At 35.8% G+C, this 25401-nt stretch overlaps 1 protein-coding gene across 1 annotated transcript; it reads right to left on the bottom strand.

Moving 5' to 3' along the window:
- Positions 1–7632: 7632 nt before the first annotated feature.
- On the bottom strand, positions 7633–25367 carry LOC112043794 (sulfotransferase 1E1). The gene is made up of 8 exons (XM_052884264.1): positions 25137–25367; positions 24164–24264; positions 16195–16329; positions 10393–10492; positions 9716–10038; positions 9429–9523; positions 8811–8976; positions 7633–8387 (listed from the first exon to the last, which is right to left on the bottom strand). Exons 2-8 carry the CDS (start codon positions 24243–24245, stop codon positions 8248–8250), a joined length of 1041 nt encoding a protein of 346 aa, XP_052740224.1. The 5' UTR covers positions 24246–24264; positions 25137–25367; the 3' UTR covers positions 7633–8247.
- Between the last annotated feature and the right edge of the window lie 34 nt (positions 25368–25401).

Raw genomic sequence — 25401 nt, 5'->3', positions numbered from 1 at the left:
AATTGTTTAATTAATCATTAAATCTTACAGCCATTTCTAAGTGTCACTACACAACACTACTTACAACTAAATGCTCTGAAAAAAACGCTACCCTGAAGACTCTTCCGAGCATATATATCGAAGGAGTTTGCTATTTTGTATAATCTGTACCCACAGTGCTTACCCTAGTTTTAAAAGCCTTGTGCACGTCACTGTTTACAACACTACACTACACATTAACAGGTTACAGTTCAACTAGTAATCAGAGATGTAACTGGAAAAAATAACTATATCCATACAAAATCTCACGTATATTATTTTTTATTTTTTTATTATTTACAAGTTAGTCCTTGACTACAATCTCACCTGATGGTAAGTGATGATGCAATCTAAGATGGAAGAGGGCTAACTTGTTAGGAGGAGGATGAAAATCCACACCCCTTTCTGTTTCTACACGACATCATACCGGAACGCTAAATCGCTTGGCGGTACGTCTTTGTCGATAGGGTGATAACTAGCCACGGACGAAGCCTCCCACCAGCCAGAAATTCTATAAATGTCCACCATTGGCTTTCTCGTAGACGACGTCGCGGGCATCTGCTAGTAAAATAAATTGACAATAATCTATTCCCAAGAGAAAACGCAAGCAGAAGCCAGTACGGAATATATTCAAAGTGGCAAATATTTCCACATCACGGGTTTTAGAGAGATAATAAATTTGCAATTCCAATCTTCATTACCGCGCATATTTTGTATGAGGTTAGCACAAAGAGTAAACACTAAACAATGGAGCCGTTTCGACAGCCTCAGCCCCATAGCCTCAGCGGATCCCGTAGACCGTTAATTATTACATTAATCAAGCGATAAACGATGCCAGAATATAAAGCGAAAGGTACTTGCTACTTGGGTGCTTTGAGGAAAACCGGTAGTTTGTTTATTTTAATAATATACCTATTTTTAGCAGACTCAGAAGATTACAAAAATGAGAAAACCAATGTTGAACAAAGGTTAGAGATTCACAATATTTGTCAGATCAACTTAATTAACAAATCAAACTGTAACCAAAATAAGACCCTAGAATGGAAGAGAATAACCTTGAGTGAAGTCATGAACTTGTGATCGTTGTGTGTAGGGTTAAGGACGTCTTTGACAGTTAACTAACACTCCCCTTTTCTACTCAAGTCGCTCTCACTACCTATCACAAGTAACTCATAAAGAATTACACAACAAGAAATGTGGACAGCCCGAACCTCACGAGCATATAAACCGACCGTACGACGAGCGCTTTATATCGCAAGTCGTTCCCGCCAACCGATCTCTACCCCTCTCTAACTCCCTACTCTTCACGGAAACAAGTCGCGCCACCTAGCAGCGGCACAAACCAATACTAGATCGAACGATGTCATATCCATCTCAGACTACTATTTACTACACTATGTATAGTTTTAAAGCAATTTGTCTGCAAGAAAATCGATCCTAAGCTCTAATTATGCATACTATTTTCGATTGGATTAGGAACCATATTTTTAGATAAAATGGGTATTGCAGGTAAACTTTTAAAAGATATTATATAACGGGATTAGACAGCGTTTTCGATGAAACTTTCCAGACGGCTTAATTTTTTCGATTTTAATAATGAAATCATTTACTTTATCAAAAAAGCTTACTACAACGTTTTACGAGATTTTCCATTTATCTTTATTTTTATCCAAATATACCTACAAAGATTTCAGAATAAGGTACAAAGGAACATTGTAAATGCACCTCGGTACATTCGAAATGACTTTATTCACCAGGACCACAATAGATTTTTACTCTGCCAGGACAAAACCAATTATTTAACTAGATCCTTAGTTACATTTATTATCATCTCCATGTACGGGGTTCCCGGGGCCGACGTTGTATTGGTGGGTGGGTATTTCCTTTGAGTCGTTTTATAAATGTTTGAACGTAACTACTCGTAAGCTGAATATACATATAGTCCAGTAATATCAGGTTTTATCTGGGGAAAAATTCCTATTGAGCTGAATTTTTGTATACATCTTTATTACGGTGTTATTAAGATGTGAAAATTTACATCGATATCATGCCGGCTAAAAAAGTTACATTTTATTGGAGTTTAAAATGCCTAAAATTACTGGACTATAAACGGTTTGAACCTTCAAAAGAATTTCGTTTATGGGTATAATATTAATGAATGACAGATAACGTACTTATTTGATAATACCAGAATTAAGAGATAGGTATGTACCACTAAAATGTTTAACTTAATGCGTAAATAAATAAAGAAGGTAAATATTATTAACTATATAAAAAAAGAATATTATGGCCTTCAAGGATAGATAAGTGTCATTTACCAGTATTACAGTATTTTGTATTCTCTTCTTTGCTAGTGCTTACCTGATCGAAAATACTATGCGCGCCACCGGTGCGTTCCTTGGAGATACCGGAGCATCTCAAATATAATAGGTACATTATACATATGCTAAGGATTTGCTAAGGATAGCCACCGAGAGTTTTATTATCTAGGTGGAAAGGCTCTTATAATTTCTAGATATAGGTTGATTAAATTGACCATGACCTTTGATTATATAACGTTTATATAATCAAAGACCAGTTTTTATTAACTATAATAGGTAATAATATCTTTGTTTTGAGAGAACAATCAGCAAAACAAAGCAAACGTATAAATCATCAATTTTAGTAAGATTTTAAGTAATATTTAGTGTAATAAGTTTTTAAAAAGAATTATAGATAAAACAATGCAATAACTTGTATACATTTTATTTATTTAGTAAACTTAAAAAAAACAGCAATTGTTATCGTATAAGAAAATGCTAATCTATATTATAAAGTGGTAAAGTTTGTAGTGTTGTAGGGGGTATCTCTTGATATACAGAATTGTATTTGACAATTCTTTCACCTTTAGAAAGCTACGTTACTTGTGTGTATCATAGGATATACTTTATCCCCGTATTCTTACGGGAACGGGAACAACGCAGAAGAAACCGTGGGCCGTCGGCTAGTATCAAATGACTATAACTATATTTAATCCCTGAGAGGGTTAAGAGAACAATTAGACAATCAAATGTTATCGCCGTTTAGTGTTGGAAATAGTAGTCTGTGACGAATATGACGTCGCTCGATATCGTGTTGGCTTCAGTGTGCTCGTGGCGTTCGAGTCGTCCACATCTCTTGTTGTGTAATTCTTATGGGTTACTTGGGATAGTCGGGGAGAGTGACTTGAGTGGAAAAGGGGAGTGTTTGATATCAGTCAAAGGATCCTTTAACCCTACATACATCGTTCACAAGTGCGTGACTCCACTCAAGGTCATTCTCTGCCATTCTAGGGCCTTATTTTGGTTACAGTTTGATTTGTTAATTAAGTTGTCCTGACAAGTGTTGTGAATCATAACCTTTGTTCGACATTAGTTTTCTTATATTTGAAATCACCTTTAAACTTATAATACAATTATAGTAATTTTATAAGTAGAAATTTACTATCATCTTCATCATCATCATTATCAACCCATATTTGGTTTACTGCTAAGCTCAAGTCTTCTCGCAGAATGAGAGGGGTTAGGCCAGTAGTCCACCACGCTGGCCCAATGCGGATTGGCAGACTTCACACACGCAGAGAATTAAGAAAATACTGTAGTGTGCAGGTTTCCTCACAATGTTTTTCTTCGCCGTTTGAGACACGCGATATTTAATTTTTTAAAATGCACACAACTGAAAAGTTGGTGGTTAGAAATTTACTATAATCGACGATGTTTTGTCTAATAAGTTCAATAAATTAATTCATAAATATAAACAATTTAATAACTTGAATAATGTATTAAATGAATGATTAGTAACGCCTAAAAATAAACAAGAGCAATTGTTACCATACAAGAGAATGCTAATATTTTTTATCTATCCAGCGCGAAATAGAACAAACCAAAGGTCTTTGATAATGGGCCGACTAGAGCCCACCGCGGCTCATTGTTAAAACACAAAGAGCTGAAAATTAAGATAAAACCAACACAAATGTAGTCAAGGTATTCAGAGTAACGTTTGATTCCCTATCTCCTTTGTGATGCGTAAATATAATACAAGATTACCGCGGAGCGAGGGTATGATGAATGTATTGTTGAGATTTTTTTTTAAATATATTTTTGATACAACAGAATACCTGTTGGATGGAGGTTATTTTTGTATCGAATATTATTTCGTTTCAAACGTTTTTAAAGAGATGAATTGTTTGTTATATAACTAGGCAGGCCTGTGTTCACTGCTGGACCCATTGCTGGATTGCATGGACTTGTTTGGAAGTCCATGCAATCCAGCAATGAGTCCAGCAGTGAATGGTTTCCACGGCTCGCTGAAGCGCGCCGTGGAAACCATCATTATCAACCCATATTCGGCTCACTGCTGAGCTCGAGTATCCTCTCAACAGGGTCATGTTGTGGTTAACAAGGCCAAGTGTTTTATGTACTTATCTGTGTATCATAAAATACACATACCTAAATCTATAAATGGTAGCACTTTATCTCTTCCTTACACTGGCTACACGCTATGTTCGAAACTTTTTACGACTCCGTGGCGCAGTGGTATGCGCGGTGGATTTACAAGGCAGAGGTCCTGGGTTCAATACTCGGCTGGGCCGATTGAAGTATTCTTCTGGTGGCTGGAGGTCTGGCTGGTGAGAGGCTTCGACCGAGGCTAGTTACCACCCAATCCACAAAGACGTACCGCCAAGCAATTTAGCGTTCCGGTATGATGTCGTGTAGAAATCAATAGGGTTGTGGGTTTTCATCCTCCTTCTAACCGCCCGCTTTCATCTTAGATTGCATTACCATCCATCAGGTGAGATTGTAGTCAAGAGCTTACTTAAAAAAAAACTGGTAAATAATAAAAAAAAACTTACTTGTTTCGAAGACTTTCGTCTGTCTGAAATTTTGAAGATGATGAAATTTTGGCAAAATTTAAGTCAACTTTAAAATTTTCATTATTGAAAAAGTCGCAAATTTCACACGCTCGCCACCTACCTAATGAAAACATATTTCATTTTACTCATAAACTGTGTACCTATCTCCAGCAAGTTACCATAAAACAAAATCGACCTTTCCACCCCGCGAAGCGTCCTGTGATTTATAGTTCGGGGTTATTACCAACTGGCTATGATTTATTGCCCCGGAACAAGAGGCTGGTGACATGTTGGAATTAATAAGACTCACTTTAGAAAACATACATCACCCGTTTCATACCTACTGCTAAGAAGTTCATCTCACAGGAACCATCCTGGCTAATATTATATCTTATTTGTTACAGTTTCACGCCTAAACCACTTGACCAATTTTAAAAGTTCTTTTAACGATAGAAAGCTACATTATCAGCGAGTAGTTTAAGATGTACTTTTATCCCTGAATTCCCTCAGAACTGGGAACTACGCGGGATAAACCACGGGGCATCCGCTAGTTATAATATAAACTGCGAGTTATTGGTCCAGTTGGTCTATGCTTACTTACTTAATAGGTTTTTTCTTTCTTCCGAGAAATATTAGAAGTCACACAGGATGCACAGGGTGATGGATGGATCAACTCAAAAATGAGGAGATCCGATGAAGAGGCAAAGTTAACGAACATAGCTCAACGAGACGCGAAGCTGAAGTGGCAATGGGCGGGGCAAATAGTTCGAAGAAAATAGCTGGATACAGATGGCTCAGGATCGTAATGTTTGGAAGTCCCTGCAAAAGGCTTATGTCCTACAGTGGACGTCCATCGGGAGATATGATGATGATGACGTTAAAATATTAGGGGTTTTCTTTGCACCAAGAAATTCTCAATGTTTCGGAGTTCAGAAGTCGGTAAATAGCACATGTACATCTACGGAGATCATGTAAAATGTAATAATGATCATTGCAAAGTCAATATTACCAGCAGTGTTCGAAGTATGCACGAATACGCCACAGAAATTAAATCAATAACCAAAGTTACATCGAAGTAACAAGTAACGCCTGGGAATTGAAACTATCGTCTCTGTGGATGAGTGGGCCATGAAATAATAGCCTCGCTTGATGTTTGGGCCACAAAACAATGGCCTCCCCGTTCCTTTCTCATCTCAAGGCGATCCCCTTGTGTTAGCTACCAATGAATGTTTTAAATGAGCGCTGCGGCCCATTTATGGTACCTACTCGTACCCTGGCCCAGGCTAGCTCAAGCTTTGCGACTCGTGTGATGCGCTCATATCGTGGCTCAAACGTGAACTTTATACGCGAGTGTGGCGATCATATCGCGGCCCAGGCATGAGCTTTGCGGCTCGTGCGAGGCGCCGATATCATGGCCCAGGTGCAAGCACTGTTGTGACATGACGGGTTGCAGCGACAGTGATTGTACCATTATTTTGTGGTAGAGGAAACACCTCGAGCAGGTCCCAGGACTTGTGACCTTGGAAGTAGGTTTAAGGGATCCCTTTAGAATGCAACAGTCACCTTCCCTGCCCGACATATTCTCCATGCCCACACTCAACAATTTATGATTACCTATATATAATGATAAAAACTTAAGTATATCGTTAATTTATACGACATTATTTGTCATAAATAATGGCAGTTTCATCACTTCAGAATACTAAATTATACCTTTAAGTAATCCTTCAGTTCACCAAATCATCAATCCATTGGTAAGCTTATACCTACTCGCTCCTGTTAGTGTTTGGAGCTTAAACTCTCGGCCTCCGTGCCGCAGTGGTATGCGCTGTGGACTTACAAGACGAAGGTCCTGAGTTCGATCCAGTTCTGGCGTGTGGGAGGCTTCGGCCGTGGATAGTTACCGTACCGGCAAAGACGTACTGCTAAGCGATTAAGCGTTCTAGTACGATGTCCTACCATAGAAACCGAAATGGGTGTGGTTTTTCATCCTCCTCCTAACAAGTTAGCCCGCTTCCATCTTAGTATCATCACTTACTATCAGGTGAGATTGCAGTCAAGGGCTAACTTATAAAAAATAAAACAAAAGCTTAACCACGCTGGTCGAATGTGGTTTGGTGGGATTTTGCTGATAATACTTCAATAACAGATGTTTATTATAATGAACATGACGCCGCACCACCAAGTTTCGCTACTACAGCACGCGACGTCACGTGAAGCGGCCTTTTAAGTTGTAGTCCGTAACGCGACGTCGCGTAGTGGTCCCTGACAATCTTGTACGAGCTATAAAACATTGGTCATTTAAGTAATTACAAGATTTTGGCTTGGCAATTAATGTGGTAATTAGTGGCGTGCACATTATAGATGCAAAAATGCATTGCCTACCCTGAAGACTCATTACTACCGTATATTGAAAAAGGATTTTCCATTTTGTACACTTTTACGTATAATGCAAACCCTAGTTAAAAGCCTTCTGCACGTCACTGAGCATAATATTTTTTTCTTGCGTTCCAGGGGCAGGGGGATTCTCTTTCTACACACATTGACGCTTCGAAAAATAATAAAATGTTTAACAATAACAGATCCGATCGATGGCTGATCGATCCTGTCGATAGCAAATGTCATTCCCATACATTTTCTCGTTTTAGAAGCGTTGGTGTTTGTAGAAAGAGAATCGACGAGCCACTTGGCTACAGGCCCAGGAGTATATCCCTTTCAAAGTTTCATTAATCAAAAACATTGCGCTAGATATGAATAAATTATAATATGAATTTACACACAAACAAACATATGAAATGAAAATAGACATAAAGAACTTAAATAACATTTTCATCTGAAGTATACCAATAAAATTTGTCTGACTTGTTGTAGATACTGATGGACCAATAACGCTGGTATTGTGAAACCTAAGGAATGATATTTCATCATCGTCATTATCAGCCGATGGACGTCCACTGCTGGAGATAGGCCTCGTGCATGGACTTCCAAACAAAACGATCTCGAGCCGCCAGCATCCAACGGCTCCATGCAACTCGCTTAATATCCTCGCACCACCTAGTGGGAGGTCTACCAACTCCGCGCTTTCCGGTGCTGGGTGGCCATTCCAGCACCTTTGGGACCCCAACATCCATCGGCTCTTCAAACTATGTACCCAATGATATTTACATGTTTCAAATTAAGATAATATTTTGACCATTTGCTTCTTAATCTAGATGCTTACTAAATATACCAAAGGATTTTAAATCCGTGTTAAACGCTAACTTAAAAACTATTACCAAATTCTTTGGTTAACTGGGAGCTTAACCAGGTTAAAAGAGATCAGTCTTATAAAGAATAAGGAACTAGATATCTCATTGTTTTTATAAATATGTACACTCGCCGTCCGTATTGCATAGGGATGGATATTTCAAGGTCAGACCTTTTAGTCTGGTTGATAGAAACTCTTCTGCTTGGACCTCCATTTTGGCATCGAAGTGGGTCCTCCAACCGCCTGCTTCCCCTGTAAGTACATATTTTTAATTAATTACTCAGACCTAAAATCTTTCAACCCCTCTTTAACCCTTTAGAGGTTAAAAGGGGAAAAGTTAGTGTTGAAAGAGTGAGTGATTAAAAATCTATATTTTTTTGCGATGGTACGAGATCTAATTTTTCTAAATGTAACATGGAAATTAGAGACTTTCAACCCCTATTTCAGCCCCTTCTATTTTTAACAAAAAGTATCCCATAACCTTGTTCGTAGTATGAACTCAAATTGAGCTATGTTACATTTTTTAATTAATTTACTAGACTCAATGTAAAACTCAGCAGACCAACTTTTCTTTTCCGATAAACAGACAGACAAAATATTTCCGCCCCTAAAATTCATTTTCAAAATATCTTCAATGCACAGAATTTGACCTGTTTTATTATAAGTCTATATTACCTTTTCTGATGAACTGGATTTCTCCATTCTCATTAGTTGTGTTGTTGACAGTTTTATTTTTTTTAAAGCTATTGAAACTGAGGTGATCCGCCAAACGTCTAATTTGTTCTTCCGAGTAGTCTCTGTCCAGGAACTGGCATACCCCTCGTATTACTTTTGGCAAATCCTGTTGACAAATAGCTACTGTTCATAAAAATAGTACTTAGTTCAAATATTTTAAATAACATTAAAATTTATCACTACAAAACAAGTCTAATTAGTGTTAATTAATCATCGAAAACCTTTTTTCCCGTGCTTTAATTAAAAAAAATATGGATTTGTAAGGTTTGATAATACTATACAAAAATATTCTTTGCCTTTGGTAAATTTGAAAGAGAAACAAATCAATTGAGAAATGTCATCTACCTACTGTATGATATCCACCAGCAGGTACCGGATGACATTTTGTTACATAGAATCTAATTTCGTATATTTAAACTAGCATACGTCAAAGATAGTGAATTAGCCTGCAGATAGTGAATTAGCTATATCACAATTTTTTTAAGATAACAACTGTGAGGTTAACCCAGACCAGGTTATTCTCACAGCTGACAATATCAAGGGAGTAAAAAATCTCACCTTAAGCATATCTTCATAAAAAACAAAATGCATATTCTTGTGATGCCTCAATTCCCAAGCTTCATTTGTATGCTCTATTATTGGGGTCCAGGGTACTGAAATTGAGAAACAAACACGTTTAAAATTTCTTTATCTACCATAGAGTTTACTGATTAACTTTTTAAGTGCATCGATTGATATAGTTATCTGGGGTATCTCCACGTCACCTTCACATTTGAATTCACATGTGAATTTATACATGATTCATAAAATAAGATATAGGCAGGTAAATGCTATAAAAAACTTACATAAATCTCTCCTGAATATATCCCAAAAATGTGTGAATGTAGATCTCATCAATGACTTGGCAACCATTTTATGGAGATAATAGTATGAAACGGCTACGTCCCTTGGATCTCTCGCTACGTATATCACTTTAGCAGTGCTAAGAAGACTTGGAGGTAGAAGAGAAAGAGGTAAATGCGTTTTGATAAACCGCGGTGATGGTGCTTCGTCTACGGACTTCCAACTTGGTACCTTTACTGCACCGTTCAACCCTTGGAAGTAGCCTAAGTTCATGAAATTAGCTTTTATCAATTCAACTGCTATTTCTGGTATCTGTGCTGTAGTTCTGTAACAAAAAAATAAATAATTACGATTATTCGAACACACCATATTCAATTCAAAATATTTTATTTGTATAAATATCGTATGAGATTAGTTTAAAAAGTTTTAAAAAGGACATCTGAAAGACTGTAGACTATAATTTGGATATATTTACCGAAAATAAAAGCTGTTTTCATTTTTCTTGTGATATCTTACGGACATATTTATAAAGATGGATAAAAATTTAGTCCTCAATTATAGTGAAATAAAGTTAAATAGTAGCTTAACGCTACCATATGTTTTCTGTGACGCTACTATCTACTTTACTTTGAAGAATAAATAAGGTATCTAATATGGAAATAAATCAAATGGCACTTACTCTAACATTGGAAACCGGTCATAGAGGGGTTGTTTCTTAGCTCCCGCAAAATCTAGATCATTTTCGATCAGCCAAACCATTTCTTGGGTCCAAGTCGTCCCTGAAAAAAATATAAAAAAAGATTGAGTAATAGATATATACATTTCATCTTTACAAAGAATAAAGGAAAAATATTCCCAAAAGCATTTCCAAGGTCAGTTCTAATGGTACGATCAAGGATATGACATGATTTCTCGAATGGATTCTTGGATATTATTTCGATAAAAATAGGAGTATCGTTAGAAATCAGCTTCCTTTAGAATGTATTACATATTTTATTAAATATTGTTCTGTTTTGTCGGCTTCTCCGCACACGTATATTTCTCCGCACAGGGATATAACGGAGCTTAGGCGCTTTCTGTGTTATTGCAGATATTTTGTTAATCAATAATTTCGAACAACCATCCCCAAAATATTTTTTCGAAAGACTTAACTGGAACAACAACACATATAACAACACAATAGTTCAGCAGTGGTCATTGCACATTGTTCAGCGATGGATATCCATCGGCTGAAGTCAAAGTTCATTTATTTTCATGTCTTTCGAATTATTTCAGCTCAGCTGGTGTTAGAACGGCTGGCTCATTTTTTTGCGCAAAGAATAAGCCTGGCTGTCCAACGCGGAATGGCAGCTAGTGTTCTTGACACCATTCCACGTGAGCATGATAAGTTAGCCTAAGTTCCTTATTATATTCTTTCTCAATTAAAATAAAATAGGCATTTAATTGTTTACAAGCACTTTTGAAACGTCAAGTTATGTCTTGATTTAGTGGTGATAGTTATAGTCGAAAAGGAGATCATTCATTTTGGGCCCTTTTTGAAAGTGCCGGCCAACGAAAAAAAATGGCATGAATCGTTAGAACTAGTCATTTGGAGTAATAGTTAATATGGCATGAAAGTTGTAGGAGGGCTTTGAACCAAGTTATACAGGTTCGACGATTCGTTATTTCCATACATTTTGTTAATTTTTAAAAGTGCCCGCCAAGACAAAAAACTAGTACGTATCGTTAGAACTGTACATTTGGAGCTATAGTTACTACGGCTCAAATGTTGTAGGACTGCACTAAACCAAGTTTACAGGTTCGATGACTCGTCACTTCTATACGTTTTACTGAGTTTTGTAAGTGCCCGCAAACAAAATAAATCATACGTATCGTTATAACTAGCCATTTGCAGCAATAGTTACTATGGCATAAACATTGTAATATAGCTTTGTGTCGAGTTATACAGTTTCGATGATTCGTCCAATCCATTTGTATTATTGATTTTTTAAAGTACCGTTTAACAAAAATATGGTACTTATGGTTAAAACTGCCCATTTGGAGTAATAGTTAGTATGGCACAAATGTTGCAAGATTGTTCTGAACCAAGTTATACAGGTTCGATGTCTCGTCACTTCAATGTATTTGATGGAATTTTGTAAGTAACAAAGTAAATGCTATTTATCGTTATAACTAGCCATTTTCAGTAATAGTTACTTATCATAAACGTTGTAGTATAGATCCGAATCAAGTTATACTGTTTAGATGATTCACCAAATCCATATATTTTACTGATTTTTTAAAGTACCGTTCAACTTAAATATGGTACCTAACGTTAAAACTAGTCTTTAGGAGCAATAGTTAGTAACACGGTGCACACGTTTCAGAAAAATTCTAGTACTGAAACAAGTTATATAACTTTCATTCATTGATTTCCGAAAAAGTTGGAAAACATAAATGCAATAATAAAATATAGAAATAATGATTCTAATCATTTGCACAAATTCAACACTATGGTGCAAATGTAACTAAAATTGTCTTATTGTGCATTGAGAGAAATAAAAACGTTTTATTAAGTTCTTCAAGTAATGGTTTATAAGCTTGAATAACAAAAAATACACGCAGAACGGCCAAGTGCAGAAACGGTCCAGTAGGAAGAACATAACAAATAATGATGACACAGCTCTTACACCATGATGACATTTATTTCATATTATTAGTTGAGTATTCATCATTATCACCAATTTAATGTTCCCCATTACTATTTATTTATTATGAAACACGGCTAAAACTCACGTGATATTAGATCGAAGTATGCCCGACTAGTTTTGAACCCAAACGGGGCCCTTGGTCATGAGCTGGTTCTTGCATCGCGACACGATCAGTTTGAACAATTGCCACAAATGACCAGTTAAAATGATACGTATCATTTATATTGTCGGTGGGCACTTACCAAACTCAATAAAATGCATTTAAGTGACGAGACATCGAACCTTTATAACTTGGTTCAGACCAAACCTACAGCATTCGTGACATACTAAATATTAGGTACTCCAAATGGGCAGTTCTGACGATATGTGCTGTGATAAGTGCATATTTTTGTAAAACGGCGCTTTAAAAATCAATAAAACATATGGATTTGACGAATCATCGAAACTGTATAACTGAACATAGAGCTATAAAAATGTTTATGCCATAGTAACTATTGCTGCAAATGGTTAGTTACAACGATACGTATCATTTATATTGTTGGCGGGCACTTACAAGACTCAAAAAATATGTATAGAAGTGACGAGTCATCGAACCTGTATAACTTGATTCAGAGCAATCTTACAACATTTGTACCATACTAACTATTGTTCCGAATGGGCAGTTCTAACGATACGTATCAGTTTTTTTTCTTAGCGGGCACTTTTGAAAATTGACAAAATGTATGGAAATAACGAATCGTCAAACCTGTATAACTTCGTTCAGAGCCACCTGACAACTTTTATGCCATATTAGCTATTGCTCCAAATAGCTAATTCTAACGAGTCGTGCAATTTTTTTTTGTTGGCCGGCACTTTCAAAAAGAGCCCAAAAATGTATGGAGCGTGAATGATCTCCTTTTAAAGTATTTACGAGGGTTCCAAAGTGCCTTGGTTTGTGAAGAACCCACAACAAACTAAGCCAAGGCACAGTAGATAGTTATACTGTGGCCAAGGTTTTTTTTTTTTTTTTGAGATGTTAAAAATATCACATAGGGCCTCTTCAATATAATCTTGGTAACGTGGCTGTTACTCGTAACTAAAATATTCCGCGGTCGATACGAACATATCTCTAGCGATAACAATTCAATCTGCATTATCGTTTAGCTATCTAACGAATTTGAACACTCGACGATATCCCGATACCAACGCTTTTATTATGTTAATGTTACTTGTATTTCTAACTGTAATATTGATAATATATTTTGCATTGTCACTTCAAAAGCAATCTCTAGCCAAATGACCTACAAATGATTTTTTTGAAACATTCCTGTTGAAAGTAATTTATAGTCTAGCAAGTTAATTGATAACACTCTAATGATATGCGGGCGACGGGGGGAAAGACTGCGTGGGTGTGAAATTGTGCGTGCGAGGAAGTGACGTGCATTAGTCGTGGGGCATTCATCGCTACACGCCCCCTGGCCCGCGCAGAACATTGGGAGTATTACGAACGAAGTTGCCAAGCTACAGTTGAGATTTTGCTACAATTATTGTTAGTCTAACATTTTTAGCGCCTTGAAGATTGATCGAGTCAGTCGGTAGAACCCCATTTTTATACAGTCTTTCTGTTTGTTTGTTTAATTTTATTAAAACTATATATTATTATACAATGCGCGTCAATGATACTTAGAAGATTTGTTATTACCTACCTACCCACACACACAAGATATAATTGCAATATATTTAAATGCTTGATTTTTAAAAGGATCGCGCGAGAGCTGATTTTCCCGTGCGATTTGCTCAAAAGAATCATCTTTCTGTTTTCGCTATTTAATCTATTGTATTTGTACTTTATAAGAGGCGACAACTAAAAGTTTATGTAATATGTGTCAAGATAAAATAGTTTACTCGTATATTTACAACATGCAAAGATAGCCTATCTGCAGATACTTTATAATGGTCACTATATATGTATAATATTTTATCATAAGTTGGTCATAAAATATAGTATATACAATGATGTTAGAAGAAAACGTGACAGAAACTAACCAATCCATTAACTAAGCTAATTCCTAAAGGAGAAATGCAAAAATACCTCAACTTAAAAAATACTATATTTAATTCGTATACTTAAAAAAAACAAATATACAGCCGAACGTAGAACCTCCTCCTTTTTGGAAGTCGGTTAAAAAATAACACTATAAAAATTATAGTATCTGAAGAACAAAACTACCTACATACCTAACTCTTTTGATTAAATATTCAGCAAATTAAATACTTTTTTTTAATTGCAATTCAAAAGAGCCCTTTTTACCATGTTTGCACGTCATCAACCCATATTCGGCTCACTGCTGAGCTCGAGTCTCCTCTCAGAATGAGAGGGGTTAGGCCAATAGTCCACCACGCTGGCCCAATGCGGATTGGCAGACTTCACACACGCAGAGAATGAATATAATTCTCTGGTATGCAGGTTTCCTCACGATGTTTTCCTTCACCGATTGAGACACGTGATATTAAATTTCTTAAAATGCACACAACTGAAAAGTTGGAGGTGCATGCCCTGAACCGGATTCGAACCCACACCCTCCGGAATCGGAGGCAGAGGTCATATCCACTGGGCTATCACTGCTCTTTTACCATGTTTAAAGTAAAATAATTTTATAAGATAGTAAATATAAACCGCAAAAATGGAAAAAATTGCAATCATTTTTGTTTTTGTCAAGGTCATAAACATTATTTTATTTAAAACAGCTTATTTATTTGTGGTACAGCCACTAGCTTAAAAACGCTTTAAGTTCTGTGGCTTATGTGCAGACGTAAGTTGAGCCGATTACTTGCAAACATCTTTGTCTTTGAAATTTAATAATCGTACAGTAACCTCGAATTTACTTTAATTTATGTACTGCTCGGAGCTTAATGACCTCTGCCTCCGACTCCGGAGGTCTGGGAGCATGCACCTCCAACTTTTCAGTTATGTGCATTTTAAGAAATTAAATATCACGTGTCTCAAACGGTGAAGGAAAAACATCGTGAGGAAACCTGCATACCAGAGAATTTTCTTAATTCTCTGCGTGTGTGAAGTCTGCCAATCCGCATTGGCCAGCGTAGTGGACTATTGGCCTAACCCCTCTCATTCAGAGAGAAGTCGAGCTCAGCAGTGAGTCGAATATGGGTTGATAATGATGATGATGATGATTCTAAAAAAGATAAACAATGCATGCGTTTTGTTAAATTTTAATTTGTTAGTTGATAAACATTTCACATCGATTTTGGTTTTAGTATAGATTATTATTATAACTTTCAAGAAGTCTATTGTTTACCTAAATATTTTTTGATTAAAATAATATCATGATGCTCTTTACTAGTGTTTCAAAACGTTTTTTTTTTATTTTTCTCAGTTATAAAAACTAATCGGATTACGTTATTATGTATATATCTGCATATAAGTAAATCTATACTTCTTTAATAATCTATACAAATATTTAAAAGTGGTAGAGTTTGTAAGTTTGTCGAGGAAATTAACTCGGGATCTACTGAACCGATTTTGGAAATTCTGTAACTAATAAAAAGACACTTTATTTATGACTAGCTGATGCCGCGCGGTTTCACTCGCGTGGTTCCTGTTCCCGTAGGAATCCAGGGATAGCCTTCCTCGATAAATGGGCTATCTAACACTAAAAGATTTTTTCAAACCGGACCCGTAGTTCCCGAGATTAACGCGTTCAATCAAACAAACAAACAAACTCTTCAGCTTTATAATATTAGTATAAATTTTCATACGCTTTTAGTTTGCTACTATGCAATAAAACGCTCACCTGATCTTGGAAAAGTGATGACCCAAATGTCATCTGGGCGCACCTGCAGGTTGTAGATCGCCTCGGCGTGCTTTCTGAAGGCTCCCGGCATGACGTAGCCCTTCTTGCCACATTTTACAAACGTTTTTGTGTATCCTGTGAAATTAAAAAAAATTAGAGTACCTAATAAACCTTAACTCTCAATAGCTTCACGGCCGGCCTCAACACCGAGGCATCGTGGAATGGATCACCGCCTGTTGAATTGTCGTACCCACTATATACATATACGTATAATACAGTGTTCTCTGACTTATTGGAGGAGAACGGGTAAGTAAAAATGACAACATAGATCCTTTTTCTTAAGCATATAAGGTCGCCTGGCAGAGATAGCTACTAAGCGACAAGTCTATTTATTTCTTTATTGTGATATACTAACAAGTGTAAATACATTTATAACACATTAGCTCGTAAAGTAACGCTAATTTCACCAATTTCAATATCGTAATGATAAACCTTTATCATTCGTCTAATAACGAACGGTACTTTTTTAAATCTTGGCAAAGAGTTTTTATGTCAGAAAAGTCCTCAAAAGTTTATGAATAACATTAATTTTGTGAGATAAAATATAATAAAAAACATTTAATTCTTTAATTTTAATAATTTTGACAAAAAATGTCAACCATTTATCTGTATCAGAAACACAAATATATTAATTTAACTTATTAGTAATACTGGCTGTTATTAGGGCATTTGTCTAAAAAAAAACGCTGGAGTCTGCAATGAAAATAGTTCCTTCACGCGAAATTATTCAAGTTTAGTTATCCAACGATCAGCCTATCAGATCCTTACATACTCGTAGAATGATAACAAACCGGGAAACACATAATATTTTCATATTGTCGAGTCATTGTTTTGTATTTATATATTTATTGTTATTTATCTAAATACCAGCTCGATACGATCCTTCGAGTACTTATACATTGACGACAACACCTGTAGATAACAAGTGATAATGCACCAAACTTCCAGTCCGTTGAACGTGGCGTAGGCAATGACATCTCATACAATAGATATGTTACGTGCGAACAAAATTTTCGCATAAAGTGAGCCGAATTTAGCTACTCGACTAAGCGCACACATGCACAATTTTGTATTTAATTATATTATATATTTACGAGTATGTATATACGGTTCTTAAAGTTCCTAAACACACAACTCTACATTGTATTATTTGCTATTTATGTATTATTTGTTTAAACTTCCGATGTTTACTATACAACTCAATAAAATGAAGTCAATTAGACGCTTTTCTTCGCCTTGGTTTTGACGCACTAGTGACATATCTCTACTACAAAATCTTTGGGCGTCGGTATAGGGTGCGCACGCGCATTGTACGAAAACATAGCTATCCCAGCTCGGACATAACGGACTATAACTTTGCCGCAACTTTAATCTCTTTATTTTACGCAAATATCCCACATACAAACAGATCTACACACAAATATTATTAAAAACCTCCAAGCATCTTTGTGACATAACTTTATCGTTAAGGTTTCGTCGTAATCGGGTAAAATTAATGATTTTTAACACAAAATCGTTAAGTAAAATCAACGATATTTTCTTAGACAGAAATATCTCTTTACCATATACGTACAATACGAGACCCCGCTTCACACATCGCTCGTTTTTTCATAAAACACAGCAAAGGAAATTTGATTCAAGTGTAAGTATTTTTTTTTTGTATAAACACACGCGTTGAGCATCCACGTAAAGGCTGTTGTGTTCCATAAATCACTTCAGATAATACGCGTTTTGATGATAGACTAAGAGATGGTAAACTAAAATTACACCTCTGATATTATCGTTTGATATTTCGGTTGACCTACATTCTATATTATGATTTATTTTCGGATTCTTCTTAATTTTAAACATTTACGAATCACATACTGAAACTGAGCTTTAGTAAATGTAACTAAAGCTAACTCTTGGTGCGTTGGTTGTTCGGTTACGAATAATAAAGTCGTGGGTCGAGTTGTAAAGATAACAATGTAATTCATAGACGATGTGGGGGTGCCCCCATTGTATCGTTCACCCGCTGAGTTTGAGAATTCGACACTCAGCGGATGAATGGTCCCCTGGGGATGCCCCTGCAACGTCTATGAATACCACTGTAAGACAATAAAGTATCCAATGGTCTTCAATTTTCACAGCTGGCAATTTTAAATATCATAGTAGAGGCCTTTACACTTTGTGCGCGAAACAACACATTACACAGGAAGGATTGTAACTCGAAGTCCAATTTCTCATTAAAAGTCCCACTGCAAGACTTGGCCTTGCAGTGGACTTTTAATAGGCTGATGAAGATGACTGCGCGTTTCCAAGCGGATCAGTTCACTGGCTCTCAGCCTACAGAGATATGTGTTTTGATTAAGTTTGTTTGGAGTACAAAAACAACGGCGTAATCCTCCGGGAGTGAACTTCATTTCAGACTCAATTTGAGGGAGATACAATTTATTTGAACTTTATACGTACGTCGTTATTTTTATGATTACAATCATGGTCCTTATTACAACGATCCGTACCTTTGGAGCTAAGAATTGATTTTCATCATTGTCATCTTCTTTTCCACCACACTGCTTCAATGTGGTGTGGCGGATTTAGGGTGATAGGCAATGTTTTTAATGACCACTATCGCAGATGTTAATGATTAGCAATTTTTTTTTTTTTGCTGATATTTTGTCAATTGATTTGATGTTTATTTTAATAGGTTGATTATAAAGACTAAAATAGTAAATAGGCCAGCAGAACTTCGTTATAAACCCATATTCAGCTCACTGAAGAATGAGAGGGGTTAGGCAAATAGTCCACCACGCTGGCCCAATGCAGATTGGCAGACTTCACACACGCAGAGAATTAAGAAAATTCTCTGGTATGCAGCTTTCCTCACGATGTTTACCTTCACCGTTTGAGACACGTGATATTCAATTTCTTAAAATGCACACAACTGGAAAATTGGAGATGCATCCCGGATCGGATTCGAACACTCACCCTCCAGAATCGGAGGCAGAGGTCATATTTACTGTGCTATCACGGCTCATAATGTCGTAAAAGTTAACCGAATCTAAAAACAACGCGGTCGAGCGTTCCGGTAGCAAATGCGTGCGTTTCTTTATAATAGGTACTATGGTTTCAAAATTAAAAAAAAAACATTTTTTTTTAATTATAGGAATATAACTCTTTTTATTTAGCATTGGGTTGCAAGACACTTCGCAGTTACCTTTATCGATTGCAATCGGAATTTGAATACAATAATAATACCTTATTTGTCAAAGATTATAGTAATTAATGACGAATTTCGTTTATATGAGAACAATAAATTATATCTGTGATTAAGTGATGAAGATAACTTGGGTGCAGGTGTTCTGGTTTTGGGGCGACCAGTGCAAACTCTTGGGGGGCATTGGTGTTAGGTGCAAGTCATTGTGCACTTTCAATTCGACGATTATCGAAATAAAAGTGCAAGATGACTGTATGATGATAATAAAAAAATAAAAACAGCGCGTCAGAGCATTGAATGAAGTGTTATTTTTTGTGACCTTTCACAGCTTCAAGTGACGAAGACAGACTTGGGACTGTTTTTAATTTCAACTTCCACGCCACAGAGTAACTAGGGTGGGTCTTTATAAGCAACGCACTGTGAAACCCAATAAAAAAAACAAACGTCACGCGTCTTTTTGACATCCGCATATACAAACTTTGTTCATAAATTGTATTTCAAAATTTAACACTAACAACTATTACGTAAATTTAAATAATAATCAATAATTACCAAAAAAAAATACTCCACCTTATTTCTTTAGTTTTTGTAAACAGTTCTTAAAATATTTAAAAACATAAGATGCCATTATTCTTCAATAATTTTGAAAATTACTAATGTGACGCTTCGTGTCGCACTTACTCGAGACTGTATTCGTTTTTGAATTTTGTTTTTGTGACGCGTACGACACCGTCGTGTTCCGTGCGCTCCATCTGCCTATTATTCTCTGATGCAGATAATACAGCGCGTAAGAGCATTGAATGAAACTGTTCTTTTTTTTGTGACCTTTCGCTTCTAGGGACTGAAGTCCTGATACCTGTGACAGTGTATGGTTTTAATTCCAACTCTATACTTCTATGCGATCACGAGATAAGGGTCTTGACAGACAGACAGGCGGACTGACAACAAAATTTACTGATCCTGTACGGGTTCCGTATTTTTCCTTACGAGAAAAATAAAAAAAAGTGTTTTTGGGTACAAGCATTTTTTTTTTTAATTTTTTGTCTCACGGTCTAGAATTGTTTATTACGTACGTTATTCTGCAAAATCACTGGACATGGTTTTATTGTTATAATAATAATAATCGTATATTTAAAGCAACAAAGACTCAATCATACATAGAAAGAAAAACATGTCAATAATAAAATTACGTAGTTCATAGTCATATTACATTTTAAATTACTAATACATAAAATACATTATTCAGCTCCATATATATAATTAATATTGTTATAGACAGCTTTTTAAAATTTATACAAAGGGAAACAATATCATGTTTTTTTATTAAAAAAAGAAAATATAATTAATGAAATTTTTGACAACTTTTTTTGTTGTAAAAACTTACTCGTTGCCATATTATATCAAAAAGTTGTTCAAAAATCGATCCACCCTGAACCCGACCCGACGACATCCAGCGGGTTGGAGTGCCGCTGGACGCTGACGACTCGAGACGGTGGTGTTTAGAAGTCTATACAAGAGGTCTATGTCCAGCGGTGGACGTCCATCGGCTCTTAATAATGATGTATACAATACGAGTAATATCCGGTTATTTATGTTCTAGTGCGCCCGCACCGAATTATCACCTTTAAGCGATGTATCGTAAAACATAATCTAGATAATATGACAATGATATAATTATTACGCACGCAATATTAATATATGAATAAATTATTTATTGACCGATATATTTCGTAAGTCCGATTTTAGTGATCCGCTAAATCGCATTGCGGACAAATTCTTGTCTTAAGGTTAAAAGTTACACAAATACACAATATGTCGAATGCAAGTGATAGTTTGTAGCTAGGCAATAATCTTATCGCCTCGTGTAAACAATTATTTACGATCACAATATCGCCTCTCGAAAGGAACTATCGACTTCCTAAATGGGGATGATGACTAGGTTTGAATATATTGATTTTTGTGATACATTCAGGTAAGTAAGGTCAATATTAATTAACTTATACATAAAAAGCAAAGATTGTCTGGATATTTGCAAAATAAATAAGATTATATCTATTAAAAATCTTTTATCGTAATTAGGTGAAAATTCATACAGTTTTAGCTTTCCTACAATAAATGTGACACTTTTTAACAAATTAACTGTAACAACGCACAAATAACAAAAATATTAGTAATTTTGTTTGAACGCCCATACAAATCTAACGATCATTATGTACCTACGACATCATTAGTTCGTACTATTTTGTATGGAGCGTTTTTCTGGCCTTTTAAATCCCTTTAGCTCCGAAAGTAATGGACGCAGATACCCTGTTACTTTTACAAAATTGCTTTACTATTACCATACTCTTAATTTATATACAATTCAAAAAACTGTCATCATCCCAAATGTTTCGCAGGTCGCCATTTGGTCGCCATGACGAGTATTACTCACAAAGATTGTAGCGCATGTGAGTTTCAAAATCGTCAACTCTCTATATATAGAATCGTGTTAAAGTTAATTAGAGGTAAACGAATTTTAAAATCTCCCTAACGAGTTATAATCGTGACCGAATAGCAGTTCAGTACCGAGGGATACAATATGTTACCGCCCGCGAACATTGTTAGTTTGATCGACATTTTTTTTAAGTAGTCTCAATGCCCGTTTGCGGATGGATGGTTGGATGAATCCGAAGCATCCTCAGATACTCAGATTATTATTACGAGTACCTAATATATTCAAGAGAAATCTCTATACACAACACCATACAGAAATTAGAAATATTCATACAATTCAATCCCTCACAATAAAGATAAATCGAAACAGTCCAAGGCTGTAGTCAGATCACTATAATGGCAGATATCTGTTACTATCTTTAATATCTTTACAATCCCATTTATTATAGTTAGAGAGCTAGTTGCCGATTTTTTTCAACTCATCAAAAAATAATTTGCCACACTTCACTTTGATTATAAAAGTACTTCAGTCAAGTGGCATGTTTTTTTGGTTTTCAGTTTTGTAACAATTTTGTAATTTGTAAATCTTCTAAATATGACCATCTTTCACTTCTTTACTCCACCAATTAAGCGAATAGTCGAATTCAAAACTCGTGTTGTTCCCTGAACCGTTAAGTGCTAGAGACTTCGATTATTGAAAAGAAAAAGATTCTGATGGAAGATCAGCCAGTAATAATTGGAATGGGAAAAAAATTATGGAATTTTATTTATTCCAGGTCAACGCCCTACGGTTTGTTAGCTTCATTATGGTAAAAGCAGATGGTCTACCTGCAGTTAAGAGAACAACCATCACCTGAGCTCTAAGACCTGGCAAACAAAGCTTCACAAATCATTCTAAGCGCATTGTACTAACAAGTATGTGCTGCCATTCAACCGTGATCTTGAAACATAGGTTGTAAGCCTCATGTATCTGTCATTATTCCAACAACTATACCCTTCAGAGTAGAACACAATAACGCTACCTGGCGGCAGAAAAAGACATACTGGTAGTAGTAGTACTTCCTCGGAAGAGTTCTGATACAAAGATTAGTAACTACTATGCGGCTTAATTCTGGAATGTAAAACAACCTACAGTTTTGATGGTTGGTGGTGGTTTGAAGGTTTTTGATATAATTTTCATTTTGATAACTAATCAGTTTAACGAATTTGCCACTAGCTCTTTAGCTGTTTTGATTTACTCAATAAGACTTTCATGGAATAGACTCTATTTGAAAGGCGGGAAAAACCCATTTAATGTTAATAAGAAGTAACGCTTGGAGTAGGTAAGATTTGTGTCCTAATCTTAACAATATGATCAAGATAAACTTTACGTATGTGTTATTCATGGCAAGGCAGAGGGGAATAATAAATATAAATACCTATAAATATTACGTTTATATAAATTATACTCATACTACTATGATTATTGTTAATGCCTCATAGCAACTTAGTCATAATTATTATCTTGATTTTATTTATCAGCAAATGTGTACGTCATTAGAAACTTTTCTACGTTTAGTTTTCACTTTAGTTTTTTAGTATTGTAAAGGATATAATAATTTTATTGCAATTACCATATTATGTATATTTTATTTTAAAGATGACTAGAAATTTCCCTTTTCCTTATAATTGAGCAAAAATCTTATTCTGTCGAGTCTGTGTTTTAAGCACTCTAATAAAGAATTAACGTCTAAATTTACATAATTTAATTATCTAGGTACTTGAAAAAAAAAACTCCTTATGCTCTAAATAAATTGAAAAATACTCATAACCGGCAAAACTTTTATAGTCACTAATCTCTAAGCCGTTTCGGGAGAGTGCAACGTGCAGACGTTTTTAAATTTTTCCATACTGAAAAACGAAATCGCATCCCGCGTTTGCAAGCATAGATCTTTTAAAATACGTAACGAATTTTAATGTAGTTTTCAACAACAGACAGAGTGATTCAAGAAGAAGGTTTATATGTGTAGTATAATGAAAAATATAAAGATGTCCGTTAGTATCAGATAAAAAAATAACTCCAAATAATACACTCACCAAAAGCGTTCCATCAAAAACCTGTCAACGTTAAATCACAACCAAGCGGATTGTAGGATGCCCTCCAGCTAGATAGTCCAACGACATAGAAGGTAGTGGGAAGTGGCTGGATGAGGAAGGCGGAGGATCGCGTGGGATGTCCAGCAGTGGACGAATACAGGCTGTTGGCGTTGATGTTAAATCACAACACTACACTCTACGCACCTATGAGACATTTCTTGATGGCCTTGTCTTCCTCCGGAGTAACGTTCCGTATATCGTAGGGCAATTCCAGCCACGGCGCCATGGCTCCAGTTGGACTCACACTGTGATAAAACACTCCAATCAGTCGGTTTTTTGTCGACCATGTTTATCTAATCAACACCGTATCGATCCTACTATTGTGATAAAAATACTATAGTTATAGCCAAAATCTTTCTACATTACCACTAATATCACTTTTAACTGCAGTTAAAGTTAAAATTTTCGTTTCTGCCATGTATTTCTAAATTTATACTAATATTATAGAGCTGAAGAGTTTGCTTGAACGCGCTAATCTCAAGAACTACTAATCCGATTTGAAAAATTCTATCATTGTTAGATAGCCCATTTATTGAGGAAAGCAATAGGCTATACATTAACTCTGTATTATTATGGGAACGGGAACCACGCGGGATATTATAATGGTGAGGAGTTTGTTTGCTTGAACGAGCTAATCTCAAGAACTACTGGTCCGTTTTGAAAAATTCTATCAGTGTTAGATAGCCCATTTAACGAGGAAGACAATAGGCTATATATTATCTCTGTATTCTTATGGGAACGGGAACCACGCGGGTTTAACCGCGCAGCGTCAGCTATTAACTTAATAAACGTTTTAGATTTTTATCAAGAACATTATCAGGTAATAGCTGGACACCGCTGGACGTAAGGACTTTCTTACTCCACGGTCTTTAGTCTCCATCAAGCGGTTCCCTGCAACCTTCATCAAACACGACATCAAAATGTCGTGTTTGATGAAGGTTCACCATATCCGATTAACCAATATCTACAACGCTTTCTGATAACTTTTTAATTATGCTTCCAATAACTCCAAACTGTTCTTAGAAAATTCGTTTAGTATTTTTAGAAATACATCACTATTATTTACGACGAAATATAACGTAGAATGGAATTTAATTCAACGTAGGTAAGTAGGTACCTCAAATTCGTATAGTTTTATTTTATTAAACACACACATACAGAATCACATGGAAACTATATTTCGCGATTTAAATTTGTATTTGATTTGTTTGTTGTATATATTTTTTATGCACTTTTCATTTTATTTCTTCCCGATCCAAAGTCTGTCAAAATCGATTAATTAATTTGTTAATACGCACAATTTCCGCGGCTTATATTTGGTTTGTATATTTGCACTTTTCTTAATATTTGCCGCTATGCCGATCCACTGTGACGACTCCTTG

This window comes from Bicyclus anynana, chromosome 11, assembly GCF_947172395.1.
Source record: "Bicyclus anynana chromosome 11, ilBicAnyn1.1, whole genome shotgun sequence".
Taxonomy (NCBI): domain Eukaryota; kingdom Metazoa; phylum Arthropoda; class Insecta; order Lepidoptera; family Nymphalidae; genus Bicyclus; species Bicyclus anynana.
The sequence above is the reverse complement of the archived record's forward strand: the minus strand, read 5'-3'. Positions and strand labels throughout refer to the sequence as shown.